This window comes from Hemitrygon akajei, chromosome 4 (assembly GCF_048418815.1).
Source record: "Hemitrygon akajei chromosome 4, sHemAka1.3, whole genome shotgun sequence".
Taxonomy (NCBI): domain Eukaryota; kingdom Metazoa; phylum Chordata; class Chondrichthyes; order Myliobatiformes; family Dasyatidae; genus Hemitrygon; species Hemitrygon akajei.
This window is the reverse complement of record NC_133127.1, coordinates 82,312,478-82,330,945: the sequence shown is the minus strand read 5'-3', so window position 1 is coordinate 82,330,945 and position 18,468 is coordinate 82,312,478. Positions and strand designations below refer to the sequence as shown.

Here is an 18,468-nt window from a genome sequence, read left to right as displayed (position 1 = left end):
AGAGGGTGATTTTAGATGCATATCATATTTTTACTGAGTTAAGTATTGTATGTAATTAGTTTTGCTACATAAGTGTATGGGACATTGGAAAAAATGTTGAATTTCCCCATGGGGATGAATAAAGTATCTATCTATCTATCTATCTATCTATCTATCTATCTACTGACACTCCCTCAGGCTTTCTCCCTTTGTTGCGGACCTAGCCTTTGTGCCTGCACGCTGGCTAATTGTGAGCTGGTTCGAGTGTGTTAGTAAGTGGGTCGCCACATAACCCCCCCCCCCCCCCCCAGAACCGGCGATACACCCCCCAATGTCCACAGTCTGGGCCGGACCCTGTTTGGGAGGTCGGGCTCTGTGCCGCGGTGCCGGAAACTCGACCGGTTGCGCCAGGTCCACATGGGCCGGTTTGAGTCGGTCCACTGTGAAAACCTCCTCTCTCCCCCCAACGTCCAGCATGAACGTGGACCCGTTGTTCCTGAGCACCGTAAACGGCCCTTTGTAGGGCTGTTGCAGCGGTGCCCGATGTCCGCCCCTTCGTACAAACACAAACTTACAGTTCTGCAGGTCTTTGGGTACGCAGGTCGGGTTCTGCCCGTGCGGCGAAGTGGGTATGGGGGCCAGGTTGCCGAGCCTCTCGTGTAGTCTGCCCAGGACTGCTGCAGGTTCTTCCTCTCGCCCCCTTGGGGCTGGTATGAACTCCCCGGGAACGACCAGGGGCGCGCCGTACACCAACTCGGCTGACGAAGCGTGCAGATCATCTTTGGGCGCCGTGCAGATGCCGAGTAGGACCCAGGGTAGCTCATCCGCCCAGTTAGCTCCTCGCAGGCGGGCCATGAGAGCCGACTTCAGGTGACAGTGGAAACGCTCCACCAGTCCGTTCGACTGTGGGTGGTAGGCAGTGGTGTGGTGCAGCTGAGTCCCCAACAGGCTGGCAATCGCTGACCACAGGCTGGAGGTGAACTGGGCGCCTCTGTCGGAGGTAACGTGGGCCGGTACACCAAAGCGGGATACCCAGGTGGCAATCAGTGCCCGGGCGCAAGATTCGGAGGTGGTGTCGGTGAGCGGGACCGCCTCTGGCCATCTTGTGAACCGGTCCACGATAGTCAGGAGGTGCCGCGCTCCTCGCGACACTGGCAGGGGGCCCACGATATCCACATGAATGTGGTCGAAACGCCGGTGGGTGGGGTGGAACTGCTGCGGCAGAGCTTTGGTGTGTCGCTGCACCTTGGCCGTCTGGCAGTGCATGCACGTTCTGGCCCATTCACTGACCTGCTTGCGGAGTCCGTGCCAAACGAACCTGCTGGAGACCATCCGGGCGGTTGTCCTGATGGAGGGGTGCGCCAAGTTATGAATGGAGTCGAAAACACGTCGTCGCCAAGATGCCGGGACGACGGGACGGGGCTGGCCGGTGGCGACGTCACAGAGTAGGGTCCTCTCACCTGGGCCTACGGGGAGGTCCTGGAGCTGCAAACCGGAGACTGCGGTCCTGTAACTCAGGATCTCCTCATCTGCCTGCTGTGCCTCTGCCAGCGCCTCAAAGTCTACCCCTTGGGAAAGGGCGTGAATGTTAGGGCGAGAGAGCGCATCCGCCACAACATTGTCCTTACCCGAGACGTGCCGGACGTCCGTCGTGTATTCAGAGATGTAGGACAGATGGCGCTGCTGGCGGGACGACCAGGGATCGGACACCTTCGTGAACGTAAAGGTAAGCGGCTTGTGGTCCGTGAACGCGGTGAAGGGCCTACCTTCTAAGAAGTACCTGAAATGCCGGATTGCCAGGTATAGCGCCAGCAGTTCCCGGTCGAAAGCACTGTATTTGAGCTCGGGTGGCCGCAGGTGTTTGCTGAAAAACGCCAGGGGTTGCCAGCGGCCCGCAATGAGCTGCTCCAGTACCCCACCGACTGCCGTATTAGATGCGTCCACTGTGAGGGTGGTAGGGACGTCCATTCTGGGGTGCACTAGCATCGCGGCGTTCGCCAAGGCATCCTTCATTTGAATGAAAGCGGCGGCGGACTCCTCTTCCCAGGTAATGTCCTTGCCCGGACCGGACAGCAAGGCGAACAGGGGGCGCATGATCCAGGCAGCTGAAGGGAGGAAGCGGTGGTAGAAATTGACCATACCTACGAATTCCTGAAGGCCTTTGATCGTGATGGGTCGGGGGAAATGGTGGACCGCATCTACCTTAGCGGGCAGAGGGGTTGCCCTGTCTGTGGTAATCCTGTGGCCCAGGAAGTCAATGGTGTTGAGCCCAAACTGGCATTTGGCCAGGTTGATTGTTAGACCGTAGTCACTCAGCCGGGCATAGAGTTGTCGGAGGTGGGACAGATGCTCCTGACGACTGCTGCTGGCTATGAGGATATCATCCAAATAGATGAATGCGAAGTCCAGGTCGCGTCCCACCACGTCCATCAACCGCTGGAACGTCTGTGCGGCATTCTTCAGGCCGAACGGCATGCGGAGCAACTCAAAAAGGCCAAACGGGGTGATGAGAGCCGTTTTGGGGACGTCGTCCGGATGCATCGAGATTTGATGGTATCCTCGGACGAGGACTACCTTGGAGAAGATCCGTGCGCCGTGCAGGTTTGCTGCAAAGTCCTGAATGTGCGGCACAGGGTAGCGGTCCGGTGTTGTAGCCTCGTTCAGCCTGCGGTAGTCGCTGCACGGTCTCCAGCCTCCTGTCACTTTGGGCACCATGTGCAGGGGGGAGGCCCATGGGCTGTCGGACCGCCGGATGATCCCCAATTCCTCCATCCTCTTGAACTCCTCCTTCGCCAGTCGGAGCTTGTCCGGGGGAAGCCGCCGAGCATGGGCGTGGAGGGGTGGTCCCTGGGTCGGGATGTGGTGCTGTACGCCGTGTCGGGGCATGGCTGCCGCGAACTGCGGTGCCAGAACCGATGGGAAATCCGCCAGGACCCTGGTGAAGTCATTGTCGGACAGTGTGATGGAGCCAAGGTGAGGGGCTGGCAACTGGGCTTCACCCAGGGAGAATGTCTGAAAGGTCTCGGCGTGGACCAGTCTCTTCCTGGGCAGGTCGACCAGTAGGCTGTGAGCCCGCAAGAAATCCGCACCCAGAAGCGGTTGGGCTACGGCGGCCAGTGTGAAGTCCCACGTAAACTGGCTGGAGTCGAACCGTAACTGCACCGGACGGGTGCCATAGGTCCTTATTGTGCTGCCGTTCGCGGCCCGCAGGGGGTAACCCGGCGCCCTGCTGCGGGTGTCGTAACTCGTCAGAGGTAAGACGCTGATCTCGGCACCAGTGTTGACCAAAAAACGGCATCCCGACCTCTCGTCCCACACATACAGGCTATCCCGATGGCCAGCCGCCGTAGCCATCAGCGACGGCTGGCCCTGGCGTTTCCCGGGAACTGGCAGGGCGGGCGACAACGGCGGGCTTCTGCGCCCCACCGCTGGTGGTAGAAACACCATTGCTCGTTGGGCTCCACACCCTGGCCTCTGGGTTTAGCGGGCTCTGCGGCCGGGCCTGGACTGGTTTGCTGCTGGGAGCGTGGCTCGGTGATCAGTGAGATGGACGCCCCACTCACCTTCTTGGCGTTCCACAGCAAGTCCGCCCTGGCTGCCACCTTCCGGGGGTCGCTGAAATCCGCGTCAGACAGCAGCAGGCGTATGTCCTCGGGCAGCTGCTCCAGGAATGCCTGCTCAAACATGAGGCAGGGTGTGTGTCCGTCGGCCAGAGACAACATCTCATTCATTAAAGCTGATGGAGGCCTGTCTCCCAAGCCATCCAGGTGCAGTAAACGGGCAGCTCGCTCGCGGCAGGAGAGCCCGAAAGTCCTTATGAGCAGGGCTTTGAAATCCATGTACTTGCCGTCCGCCGGGGGAGACTGTACGAACTCCGCGACCTGGGCCGCTGTGTCCTGGTCGAGGGAGCTCACCACGTAGTAGTAACGGGTGTCCTCTGAGGTTATCTGCCGAACGTGGAATTGGGCTTCTGCTTGCTGAAACCATAGGTGAGGTTGTAGCGTCCAGAAGCTTGGCAGTTTCAAGGAAACCGCATGAACAGATGCGGCGTCGTTCATCTCCGGTCCAAAAATCGTTTGGACCGTCAGGGTCACCAATTGTAGCAGTGTGCTACACGCAGTGCTAAAATAACGACATGGAGTCGGTAAACTGCAGTCAGTTAAAGTTTATTCGAACTTCACAGCCTTGCTTTAAAGCCTCCCTCCATCCGCCCTCCCCCGCGCGGATGCTTCGAGAGGCACGTACTGACACCCCCTCAGGCTTTCTCCCTTTGTCCCGGACCTAGCCTTTGTGCCTGCACGCTGGCTAATTGTGAGCCGGTTCGAGTGTGCTAGTAAGTGGGTCGCCACAATTCTAAAATAAATCTTTGGATCAAGAGGAGGGATATGTTGGTCAGAAAGAATGACAGTCTTCAAATCAGTGAATTCAAATGAATCAAGGACAGTGGAAGCAGTCTTTGTTCTTGCCGTGTGCTTGGGGGAATGGGGGCTGCCATTTTGTGAAGACACTCGATTCTCCATTTTGTGAGCTTGACATGCTGTACTTGATTAGTGTTTTAAAGAAGGCACAAAGACTCTTCAGGTAATCTGCTGGACTGGAGGTCATTTCCAAATAAGGAGTTATTTGTGATGTGTTCTTTGGTTGGCTATAACTTGCAGGATTGTGAATGCCTGAGACAATTCGAGCTCATTGCTGACTGAGAACAAAGAGCAATGAGTCAGCAACTGTCCCTTGATGGGAAGAGGACAATAGATGGATGCTAGCTTGGACCAGAGCCAATGACCAGGTGTTAAAGGCCAGACACATGACCTGCGGCCAATGACATGGGAATGAGACATTTGAATTGATAAGGAATGGATATAAAAGTGGATGCTTTGTGTGTGCTGGGGGCGGTAACCTTGAAGAATAACCATTGCAAATACAAGCGAGAAGAACCCTACGTGAAGCATGTGGAGAGTGAATCGGGACCACGAGGAACAAGGAACGCCTGGCTAGCGTAAATTCCTCCACCTGGGTAATACTTTTGCTATTCTTTGACTATCCAGGAGAGTCAGGGATACTTAGCAGTTGTGCGCACAAGATATTTAGTGTATGAATTCACGTACTTGGTAGTTTGAACAATAAAGGTAATTGTCAGCAAATACAGATCTCTCTGTGCCTCACTCAGAATCGTTGGAAGAGGTAGAAGCGGTATCTCTCTCTCTTTTTCCAACAATATCAAAAGTTTTAGTGAGATGAAAAAAGTCAATGCGTTATGATTAATGCTCTTTCCTATATTGCTTCTGGTGTTACTGTGTGGTGGAAATTATGCCCTTTGAGTCCCTACTGTATGGAACTCATGATGCAATTTGGGGAACATCTCTTTGGTCAATGTGGGGAGGTGATTCAGGATGACCCTTACAATGAATTTCTACGAGGCAGACTGCAGGAAGATCCTTACGTGTTTACTGTATTCATTTCTGACTCCCCTTTTGAGATGGTGATGATTATGGCATCTCTGATGTTCCCTCTCACATCCTCTTCCAAGATGTTGAAAGTGAAGTTGTGATTCAAGTTGCTCTTCACCATGTTTTAGAAACTCAGCAAGGATTCTGTTTAATGTTGAGCTCTTGGTGATTCTCTACTGGAATATGACCTTTCCAACCAGAATTAGTAATGAAGTTGCAGAAGACAATATGCGTAACAGGGCCATGTTTAAGGGGCTTTTTGCATTATTCCCACCAGTCCCGCTAACCGCTTCTTTCATTGATAAGCTCTCCTCTATGATTGATTCTCAGTGCGGTGAGCCCTGAGACACTGTAAGTGGTGCTGTCTGAGCTGAAAAATGTAAGCCTGTCAGCGTATCATCAAGCTGCACTATCTCCTCTGCTCATTCCAACCACTACCTGTTCCTTAGCTCACAGGGTTTGGTGGACATCAGAGTTCAGGTTCCTGTAGACCTGTTTCTTTATGTCTGATGTGGTGTGGTATTGATTCCAAAAATATCTTGCAATTCCGGTTAAATATCCCCTGGATCTCCTAGCCTTTCTCATCCAACACGCCTTAATGCTCCCTGGCCAAGGAGCTGACGCTTGCTAATGATGGCAGCTGTGGACATTCTGTAGATCCTGTTGTGGGCTATCAGGTCGTCGGTCAGGTATTGTCCGAGAAGTCCTTTCTGACCTTCAGTGCTCATTTTCTTGTCATATTGCATCCATTGTTAATGCTTTGAGGCCAATGTGTTGGAAATACAAACAGATTAAGCAGTGATTAACATCTGAATTAATAATACATGCAGGTGGGTAAATCTTGCTTGTTCGTTTCATTGAAAATTATTTCTGGAATTTTGCAATTGTCTGTTCTCCCATGCAGCTTTTATTTATAATTGGCCAAATTGAAACAAGAATTCTAGCAATGTGCTTGAAGCAAAGTACAGATATATTTCTTTCCATACAAGAGTAAAAACCCAATTAAAGAAACTAATTACTGTTATTCACACTAATAGTGGAAAAGTTATTGTAGTTGAAATTTCTACCAGGTCACCATTGCCATTAACTTCAAGTCAAATAATCAGCTGGCCGTTGGGGAAAGTTACAATTGCTATTGAGTTTTATGGGGACTGAGTTATGTTAAGTGCCTTAAATACAGTTCTGGCATACGCAATAATACAGTGGCATAGATGGTCCAAGAAATTCTTACATAACCTGTTATCTGATAAGTTGTTGTATAAGCTGCATTTCAATAATGAACTAAATCTTGCTGGCATTGACTAACTGACATCGCGCTGCATTTGTCAGACTTTATCCTATATTCCCCAGTTCACATGAGCTTAGGCTGTAACCTGTCTTAAGTCCTAACTCATAATAACAGAGCAAAAACTCTAGGGTCTTGTTAAACTGTGAGACCAATTGTGAATGGTGACTTTTAATTTACGCGAGAAAGAGACAAAGAGTTTAAAAGGTTCAAATAGCAAAATAAAGAGAGAAAAAAGTGATTAGACCAAGAAAAAAAGACAGAAGGAAAATGAAAAATAGTGTTTTCACAATCTTTACCAACAATGGACTACGTATGGAAGAGAGAATAAAAAGTTTAACTTGTTCCATTCTGGAATTATCTATTGACATCACGTGAATAATTATGCTGTATATAAAAGAAAATTATGCTTTTAAACTTCTGCCCTTTCTACTGAGTTTAATGGGATACAGTATTAAGGCCAGAGTCTCTGCAGCAGGAGAACAGTAGGCTAAGATGCTATTTGTGTCAAGTTAATGACAAAGATATGCAAAAGAAACAGCAGTTTTTGGAAATATTCTGTTAATTCATGTCACATTACTTCATCTCTGGAATTTCTAGCTCATGTGGATATGAATAGCAACTTCGTTTACACGCCATCAATTGAGGCTGGTCATTGCAGGCTTTAACTCCAGCCTCCAGACAACCCCAACCCCACTTACTGCTGAAATGGCAGATGCCATTTCCCTGGCCCTACACTCATCACTGGAGCACCTGAACAGTAAAGACACCCTTGCTAGACAACTGCTTACTGATTACAGCTCTGCCTTCAGTTCCAAGCAAACTCATTACCAAACTCTGAGACCCGAGAGTCAGCACCTCCCTTTGCATCTGGATCATGGGACTTCTTGACCACCAGGCTGCTGCTCCCCAGTACAGTATGATGGAATCTTGACCTCACAATCTACCTTGTCATGATCTTGCACCTTACTATCTATATGCACTGCAATTTCTCTATAGCTGCTAAATTTTATTCTTCATTCTCCTGTAGTTTTACCTTGTCCTTCCTCAATGCCCTGTGAAATGAATTAATCTGTATGAACAATGTTTTTCACCATTTCTCAGTACGTAACAATAAAAAACCAATTCAACAAGATCAAGTCAATAATGAAAATGTATTTTGAGTGTTGATGAAATTATTTTCAATAATGAAAATGTATTTTCATATGTAGTCACTCTACATGAGGAGTCTCCAGACTTTACACACAATCTTTAATATTTCTAATTATTGAAGCTCCACTGACTTGTGGGGCAAACTGCAGACCTGGGAAGCCCTCTTGCTGTCATTCACCTCTCTGCTACTGTGGGTGAAAAGACCAAGGGGCAGATGTTTATTGAGTGGGGACTACCATCCCCAGTAAGGGAAAGTATCAGAGAAGAGGAAGTCTCTTGCATGATGCCCCCAAGTATTGCCATGTCCATTAGTATTTGTGTTTATTTATTCATGTATTACAGAAAAGGCGCAAACTACAATGAGGGAAATGACCAAATGGACTGTTTTCCAATAAAAGTGGAAAAAATACAGGATTAACTATAAATTATTTATTTATTTCGCGATACGCCTTCCGGCCGCGTTGCTCCAGCGACACAGCAATGAACCCTAACCTAATCACATGACAATTTGCAGTGACCAATTAACCTCAAATTTCACGACATATGCCAGTGAAATTCAACCTGATTCTGATTTCTGTCCTACTCTGAATCTTTGGACTGCGGGAGAAAACCGGAGCACAGGCGGAAACCCCAAGCACTCCACGGGGAGGACGTATAGAGACTCCTTACGGAGCGGTGCTGGAATTGAGCTCCGAACTCCGGGACACCCCGAGCTGTAATAACCGCTAACCTACTGTGCTAACCACTGGTCGATCACCCAACTCTGCTCTTAAAATGTGCAGCTTTTTATGCTCAAGTAGAAAGGGCAGAGGGAACTTTGGTTTAATATTGCATCTGAAAGATGGTCAGCATCTTAGTTCATCAAATGCCAAGATGCAGGGCTCCAGGCAATTCTCACCGGAGGTAGGAGACCAAACTCTCACTCCGGAGAGACCACATTCGGAGACGCAAGTAGGTACGAGTGAGGTTGCTGATGCAAGTTTGCCCGCCAGTTTGTGCTTAATATTCAATTTAAATTGCCTCATTTGCCTAACACGTAGCCGCACGGGAGTAACCCAGGCCAAGTATCCGGATCGCATGCATCATTTTACAGGTCAGTCAAACTGAGCTGTAAATTGCGCCTCACAGATCCAACTCATTACTCCAACTCTTAATTTCTGTACTTGTACGAAAACGGTTAAACATTAACTTATAAATTCACCTGGGATCACTTCGTACGATAAGCTGTTAAAACTCTCCCGCAACTGGCAAAAAGCGAAATGGCATTAAGTAGGTACATGCAACGCAAAAATAAAGGAATGAAAACATTAAAGAATCACAGCGCAACCTCCCTCTCTTATACTTTCTTTAAGAAAATCTCTACAGCATTTGAAACGTTTAAAGTATTCCCACCGACAAAAAGAAAGGTCATGGATTATTTGTACTTTAACCTAGCTGGGAGAAGTGGAAGAATCCCGCGGCAACACTTTTATTTCGGTGTGTGTGAGTTCCACTTGCTGCTAATTTGCAGTTCTCCGGTTTACCCTGCACTCTCCGCAGTGGGAGCCGCAGCTCGCAGGAAGGTGCGGGCGCCGAGCAGCGGCTCCCAGTCCCGCCGAGGGTGCGGGCGCCCACCCACACGCCCGGCGCGCTCCCGACCCCGCTGTCTTCTCCGGCGACGGCGGCGCTGGGCGCGTGCATGCGGTTGCCGGGTGGGTGGGGGGTGGGGTTGTCGGCGGCCAAACGCACACATACACATCATGTGGAGAGTGAAAGAAGTAGAGAGCGTGCCACCTACCTGCTAACATCCATCCGGAGAAAACATTGCACCAAACTTAGCCCGAATGCGCGCTGCTGCCGCTGCTCACTCACACCCGACAGACAGCTCGCTGCAACTACTGCATTTCAGTCTCAGCTCTGCACAGAAACATCAGTGGCAGAGAAAAAGATTCGTAGATTTGTACTTTTAATGTAGCACCTTTGGGAAAAAAAAAGATAATGTGCTTTCGGAAGTTGTGATTTTTTTTAAAAAAAGTAAAGCGTGAGGACGATTTAAACTTTAATATATATTTCAATTTTGGAGAAAGAGAATGAAGGCGATGGTGTCTTTGAGGTTTGCCCTGGTGCTGGCGGTGGTCGCTAACTTTATTGACAGCGAGGCGAAGTTTCTTGAGAGGAGTGAGAAAGCTCCGGTGAGGAGATGCCTGGATGGGAGTACGCCGCGCCGCCTGAGGAGGAGAGAGAGGAGGCTGCTAGCCCTGGACCCCAGTGGCTATATCTGTCACAGGCTGTACAGCCGCCTGTCCTGCTGCCCCAGCTTCGGGCATTTCCATGAGTTCGTTGATCCCAAGGTAAATGCTCACACTCAGGCTGGAATAAAAAAATGCACCATGCCATGCTGCAAATGATGCGTTCAGCAGGTTGAGCGCAGACCAGCAGCAAGCCCAGTCATAGTTATCAAAGACCTTATAGTAAGTACTGCGTGTAACAAGAGTAGATTATTGCTGGCAGGGGCCGGGGTAATATGTTTCTGTTTACTTTTCTTGGGCAAGAGAAGGGGGTTCCAGTCATTTTGGTGTTGACGGACAAAAATAATGTAAAATGGAAGCGTGGCAAACGTTCAGGTGTTCTTTTGCCATCTTCACACTTGCAGCACTGTAGTTGTCAGGGATGACGAGGGACGCCTCAAAACTCGTGTTTCAGCGTTGTTGGTCTCGGCATAATAAGAAATACCCAGATTGAATCGAATTTTTATGCTAGGTTCACGGTGGATTTCACTCCATTCTCATGTAAACAGCTTCTACGAATCAACATATGCGTCTGGGTGGTTTCTACCACTTTGTTTTGTAACAAAAAGCCATATTGCATCATTTAATTTGCTCAAGTCATGCAAATAGAAAAAAAATCAATAGAACAAAAAGGGGTCGACTTATCCTCCTCCCCACTAAACTGCTGCCCACACACAGAGCCCTGTTGCTTATGGCAAAAGAATAACAACACCATTGTGTTTGTTAGTTGGTTCACTAATGGGTGAAACTGGAGAACATCATTCTCCTTCAGTCCAAGCTCTGTCCAAATGTTCGCCCCTTCTGCGTGAGCATTTGTCCCGCTAGTTCTGTTCCCAGATCAGTAGAAGGTCTCACTGCAGGCTTTCAGTCTACTTCCCCAAATGTAACAATCTTCAAGTGAGGGTAAAATTTGCCACATTTTTGGGTGTAAATGATCTGTGTTAACAGCCTGTCAGTGTAACTGATATATTAGATAATCTTACCAGATATATTTTATATATAAGTTGACGAGCAATTATTTTCGTGTTTCTCACAACTAGCTATTGATTGTATCATGCATAATCATGTCTTAAGATGTACTTCTCTGCAGCGTTTTATCCCAATATCTTTCGAGTGTCTTGGATGGTTTGTCAGCTTGCCTCAATGCATGGCTATTTTAGGAAGAGTTTATTAGGGAATTTATCCTTCCTGATTTACAACTTTGAATGATTTCAGAGCCAAGTGAATGTTATCAAATGTGTTCCTGTTTTCTGCACAGTTTGGACTTGATGCTCACTAATGACAATTATTAAACAAATGTCAAGGAGCGAAAAAAAAATCTTCATCTTTAAAACAACAAATTATTCAGTCTGCTAATTGGAGCAATTCTGTGATGAAAGGAAGACCACACATGTTTTACATAAATCAATAGAAACTGAAATAATTCATGTTATGATAGTCTGTAAATATTGGTAGTTTTCAATGCATTAAGTTCAATCGCATGCAGCTCAATGTTTTTATATAAAATAGCAACAGTAAGGACAAAATAGGAATTTTAGGGGTCCTTAAGCTTTTCAATCACTTATTTAGCAATCAGATAAAGAGAATGTTCTGAATGGGCAGGATGTTTTATGGGATCAGACAGACTGATAACAGATAAGCACTTTTAGATTTGAGATGTACGACTGTTGCTGCAGGTCATTCAGTGTAGGGGAATTGCAGCCAAATAGCAAGGGCTTTTCATAGATTGCGCTAAGTTCTAATTCTCCTGCAGAAACCATGTGTTGAAGACATACCAGAAGAATTGTATTTATATGCTGAAGGAATATTCATTCAGAAAAAGTACATTGTGGATAATAAAATTAGTAAGTTACTCTGTTGGCCATTAGGTTTACTGGAAGCTATTATTCATTCCATTGTGAACCATCTCACAGCCAGGTAGGATAGTCTTCTGGCAGCAAGCTTCCCCTGACCAGAATTGACAAAGTTGTGCAGTTTGCAAACTTCATCAGTGATTTTGCAGGTGGGTGGGGTGGCGGGGAAAAGGAAGTGGCAGTTGTGGGGGCGTACAGAAGAGAGCCTGAGGATTTCTTTTTTTTTTAAACCCCCAGCTACTGTAGTTCTGTAGTCGAGCACCTACACTCCAACGGCAACAAGTCAGATTTTCTGGTGGCCAACCCATTTAATTGCACTTCCCATTCCCATTCCGACATGTTGGTCCTTGGCCTCCACTAATGTCAAAATGAGGCCACTCTTAGGTTGGGGGAGCAACAACTCGTATTCTGTCTAGGTAGCCTCTAACCTTACGACATGAGCATCAATTTCTCTAAATTCCAGTGACTTCTCCCACTGTCCCTTCTCTCTTTTTCGTTTCCCACTCTGGCCCTTTCTCTTCTCCTCACCTGCTTGTCATCTCCCTCTGGTACCCCTCCTCTTTCCCTTTCTTCCATGGTCCACTCTCCTCTCCTATCAGATTCCTTCTTCTTTAAACCTTTACATTTTCCACCTATCACTTCCCAGTTTCTCACTTCACCCCTCCCCCACCCACCTCCCTTCCCCCTCACCTGGCTTCACCTATCACCTGCCAGCTTGTACTCCTTCCCCTCCCCCCCACCTTCTGGCCTCACCACCCACTCCCCCCCCCCCCCTTCCTTTCCAGTCCGCATGAAGGATCTCAGCCCAAAACATCAACTGATAAACTCTTCTTTTCAGGTGCTGCCTGACAGGCAGAGTTCCTGCAGCACTTCGTGTGTGTTACTCTAGATTTCCAGCGTCTGCAGAATCTCTTGTGTTTGTTCTATATGGTGCTCCATCTAATGGTTAGTTCTAGCATTAACATTGCTGAGTTGAAATTAGGGATCTGAATGCATGAAAACTGCAATTGTGTTATTGTGTTCTGTAAAGAATAAATGCTTGAGAAAAATACGCAGAATGACCATATACTTGAAACTTACCCCTGTCACATTGTCAATTCATGAAGATAGTTCCCCAGCTGTGATGCTTATATTCTAATCAGATCCACGATGGGGCATCCTCCTGTCATAATGTAGGGCTCTCAGTACCATTAACTGTGGTTTGGCAGGGCGACAGCAGTTCACCCTAGGCGAACGGGGGTAAATTAGGGGCACGGATGCTACAATTAATTCTTGCAAATGGAAGCCAAACCTTTGGACTCCTTCAAGTTCCCTTCAGCAAATAGAACATAATGTGGTAGCAACATACAACACAGGAGAAGGATACGCAAGCCCTCAAACCTGCTTTGTCATTTAATAGGATAATGGCTGATCTCAACTCTGTGTGCCTATTTATTGCCATTAACCTTTCACTCCTCTATTTATAGGGAATCTATTTAACTCTCTTTTAAAATTTTCATAGACTCTACTTCCACAGGCTTTTCAGGAGAGAGAAAAATACTGCCTCAAAAGGGAGCCTTCCTTATTTTCAAACTGATCTCCATCATGGGTTCTCCCACAATGATAAATATCCTCCCCATGAAGACCCATCGGGATCTTATACATTACAATCAAATCTTTTTGCTTCTAAACTTCAGCAGATGCAAGCCTTGCCTGTCCTAGCTTTCCCCATATGTCACCTGTCCATTCCAGGTATTAGTTTCGTAAACCTTCTCTGAACTGCTTTCCGATCACTAACATCCTTCCTTAATGGAAGGACAGAACCAACAGAGAGGTATTGCCTAGTGAGGTCTCGATCATCAAGAGAATGTTGAATTCCCTTTTTTTAAACAGTTAAGTAGGGTGTCTTGTCCTGTATGGTATTAGGTTTTGTCAGAGTTCTTGGAATGCAGTCAATCAGACAACTGGAGAAGTTTCCATCACATTCCTGATCTTATTGTAGATTGTGGCTTGGGGCTTTCTTTTTCTCAGGAAAATGTAAATAACCTTTATTAAAGAAGTTATTATGGAGCGACTTCATTAGTAAGTATTACTGATGTTGGAATTGAATATATGAGATAGCCATAGGAGGACAATTGGACAGAAAGCAGAAAGAGGTATAAATAGTTCATTTTCTAATTGGCAAGCTTTAACTCACAATGTGCCTTAGGATTCAATGCTGTTGCCTTAGTTTCTTACAGATGAGTTTAGCAACATAAACCTAGTTTGCCAGTAGGTTGGAATGTAAATTATTAGAAAGACCTACATAATTAAATATTATTTAATGTGAGACCAATAATGTGGTTTAGTGGCTTATAGTGTGGGGAAATGTAACTTTGTATGTTTCATATAATAGAAAAACAGAATGTTAATTAAGTGGTGTGAAAATTTCTGATGTTGACATTCAGTGAACCCTCATGCAAGAAACACAGAGCATTTACATTGAACAATTAGGAAGTCGAGTGGAATGTTAGCCTTTAATATCAGGAAGGAAGAGCCAAAAATAAGGAAGCATTGCCACAAATGTAAAGGGCAAGTGTAAAGAGTGCATCTGGAGTACAATGTAAAATGTTGGTCTTTTTGCTTACCTAAGAGTAGGTCCCAGGGAAGTTTGGTAGATTGTTTGCTGGGAAAAGCAGTTTGCCTTAAGAATAATGTGGGGGTGGGGGGGTGTAGTGTTTTACAGAAGTGTAGCATGGCAGTTAGCTTAACTCTCGGTTAGCGCTTGTGACCCCGGTTCAGTTCTGCCGCTGTCTGGAAGAAGTTTGTACAGTCGTCTCGTAACCATGTGGATTTCCTCCCACATTTCAAAGACATATGAGTTAGTAGGTTAATTGGTCACATGGATGCAATTGGGCAGCACAGGCATTTTGAGCAGGAAGGCTCTGTTATTGTGCTGTATCACTAAGTAAAAAATTTTTTTTTGATAATGTTAAGATGTTGTTAAACTAACAAGAATTTAGACGAATGAGAGCAGATCTAATTGATTCTAAATAGGGTTGACAGGAAAAGTGCAGGGGCGGATGTTTCCCTTAGCGGGGAACTCTAAGACAAGGAAGCATAACTCAGTGATTGTTGCCAATTTACAGAAGAGATTCAGAGGAATTTACTTCCTCCGACCACTGTGAATCTTTGGAATTTTCTGTTCCAGAGGGCAAATGTCCAGTTACAAGGTGCACTCAATGCTATGATAAATTGTTTTTATGAAGATTAAGAAAGGAAATCAAGGAATGTGGAGATTGTACATGACAGTAGTGATAAGAATACAGATGAGATTAGTCATCATCTCAATTGAACACCAGAAGAGGCATGAGGGGGCGTGAGGCCTATGTTTACCTCTATTGTTACTCATATTTTCCATTTCTCACCCTTAAGATGTTTTTAACACCTGTCTCATTTCTTCATTGTTACCCTAATGAAGACCTTCCTTTCTTTCATGATTCATATTTCTGTCTCTAGGAATCAGTTTGGTTTCCCATCAACGACAGATTGAATTAGCCTTCCATTAGAAATGAGCCCCAGGCAGTGTTTCCACTGTGATAGCATCAAATCACATTCACTGGCAATATGAAATCTCTGTTCTATCCCTCTGGTTATCTGGACCACCCATGTACCAGCCTTGTAATACTTCTTATTTATAAATGACAACCCACCTGTTCTGTGCTGACTCAGTAGACTTAAATATACTGTGGTGAACACAAAGAATTAAACAATCAATGTTTAGCTATACACTATAAAACAGACCACAAAATATAATTAGAACTGTGGAGATAGTTGAATAACCTCAGCAATTAAACTTTATGCAACTTATAACTTTTATGCCAGACTTGTGCAAGAAGAATATTAGGTTAATAGAGTTAACACTCTGCATTGTACAATCTCATATATTTTAAAGGTCAGAAGTTAACAGTACATCGTCGTCAGATAGATACACTTTGGTATTTGTCCGTACTTCTAATTTGCAATTTGATGCCTACTTGAAACTCAATAAAAACATAAATTTGTTAGTGAATTATTATTCACTGCACTCTTAACGTGAATGCAAATCGCTGTTTTTTTTTCATCATCTACCATTATCAACATTAGAAAGGGAGAGCAACCAGTTAACCAACTAGCAACACATGATTAGTATTTTTGGCCATTGGAGAATTCAATGAGTTTTGTATTTGCATGACATCTTTTGTGCCATCGAACCACTATGTGAGTTCCATATTCAAAATTGGCCCAGTCATGAAAAGAACGTGCTTTTGAGACAATGTTTATATCAGGAACTCTTCAGTCAATACAGACCGGCTCCACAGATTTTCTCTGGTGTCTTCAAAACTTAATATTTGAATGCATGCTTATTAACATCGCATTTCACTTATTTGCCCATTTATAAATATAGTATCCCAGGGAAGCAAGAAACTTACCATACCTCCTGATGTACTTTTATTTTGCTTGTTGAGTTCATTTTTAATCCCAAAGTTTCCATCATGAGCAACATCTAGTTGAGATGCTCTGATGACATAGCAATAAAAATCTGTCAGAAATATTCTTCCGACTACTTACGGAGCGCTTTTCATTGCCGTTGATGTACTTTCTGTGTTAAAGTTCCCACTCCCAAATAAACCAGATTTTTGTATTCAACATAATGTTACTAGAAGTTATGTAAATTGTTGCAATATTTTCAAAGAAAAGATGTTATATAGATGAAAATCATGTTCCCTTCATATTTCTTTAAAATATACATAAATTCAGCAACACACACAAAATGCTGGAGGAACTCAGCAGGCCAGGCAGCGTCTATGGAAAAGAGTGCAGTCGACATGGCCGAAACGTCAACTGTACTCTTTTCCATAGATGCTGCCTGGCCTGCTGAATTCCTCCAGCATTTTGTGTGTGGTGCTCTGATTTCCAGCATCTGCAGATTTTCTCTTATACATAAATTCCAGCAGCTTTTTTTTGGGTAATGTCTTAACAAATGTTTCATTGCAATCCATTTAATACACTTATTTTGATAATTTGCATCCCAAACTATTATGAATAAGCTCCAAGAATTGTTTGCTGTATGGTCATGAGTGGCTCTTGAAGTGTAAAATGAGTAAATTTTATCTAGTTGAGAGGAAAAGGGAATAAAATAGCTCTCTTTGACCAAAATGTGCATGAGGCAGTGTCCAAATAGTTTATTCAATCAGATTGGAAACCTTTCTGTCACATGCCAAACATTTTTCAACTGCAGCCTGAGAAGATAAAGTCCGCTGTATATATGGACAAATCCTAATGCAGTTCCCCTAATGGTGTAATGCATGAGTAATGTAATTGTGAGTTAGGGATAGAACTGAGGTGATGATTTTCCAATCTAAGTTACTTTTGAGTGTCACTTCTGAAAGAGAATGGATGGGATTCATAAATTTACCTATTAAACTGTGGACAGCTCCAGGAAAAGTCAACATGTGAAGCAAAATTGACAATGTTTAAAAGTCAGCTGTCAAAAATCCACACCATTAACAGAAATTTCTTTGGTGGTTTCATTCTTTGCCATTCTTTGGTGGCTCATTGTGGTGATCAAGATGACCTAGTATATCCGTAGCAGTTCCAAACTGAGATTGTTTTGAACATGTAAGTAGCTCTAATTATGTATTTCCATGATATAAATTGCAATGATTGACATACTTTACCAGTGTTTATTTTTAAATTCTTAGGATAATAAGCACAGAAGTGTTACATTTGGTTTTATGCAACTTTTCTTAAAAAAAACTGGGATGCCTCCTTTGTCCTAATTCATGATCTTTCTGTAACTTTTGCGCAGTTATCTTACCTACACATGCATCAGACGCAAAGGGCCAGTTGCTCCATGCTGGTATTGCTGTGTGTGCATTCTCATTGTTTCCAGTGGGAGAGAACATCGAGGGTGTGTTATAGTGATGGCTCTATCTAACTCTTCATGGGTATATACCCTGCAGACCTCACACAGTGCAAAATGTCAAAGTCGTACTGTGTCAAAGCACCACAAAATACATATATAGAGAAAATACTGGATCTAATTTCAGATAATATATATATATTATTATCCTGTCTATTTTATATGTGAGCAAAAGACATTCCAGGGATAGTAAAAAATGATTCCACTCATTAGAGTTCTTGCGGCATGTTTGGTTCCATAAAAACACCTAATTGGTGTCCATGATGGTCAACAGAGAAGTGTGCTAATTGACATCTGGTTAGCAGAATTTGAAAATTTTGTTTTATTTTATGGCATACAAATAATTGTGTCCTTCAACAGAGCATAAAGCCATCTTTGATTTGTAAATGAAACTTAAATATTCAGGAAGATATGGAATTAGTTATTATTTCTGATTAACCTTCACTTTATTTTAAACACAGTTTACTTGAGGTTAGTGTCCAGGACATGTCAGTACAGTTTACATGCAATGATGGTTGTAATGATGGAGCAAATATATAAACCAGGTTTGGATCGAGACAGT

The 18,468-nt window shown here is 44.9% G+C and overlaps 1 protein-coding gene across 4 annotated transcripts in view; it reads left to right on the top strand.

Moving 5' to 3' along the window:
* Window positions 1–9,609: 9,609 nt before the first annotated feature.
* The window catches only part of hhip (hedgehog interacting protein), a 354,853-nt gene continuing 345,994 nt past the window's right edge, over window positions 9,610–18,468 (top strand). For 3 of the 4 annotated variants that reach the window (XM_073042967.1, XM_073042966.1, XM_073042965.1), the window contains exon 1: window positions 9,610–10,193. In XM_073042967.1, coding sequence (XP_072899068.1) covers window positions 9,933–10,193 — 261 coding nt within the window. In that variant the 5' untranslated portion in view covers window positions 9,610–9,932. The remainder of the gene's footprint in view (window positions 10,194–18,468) is intronic. The other variant, XM_073042964.1, reaches the window with a different exon arrangement.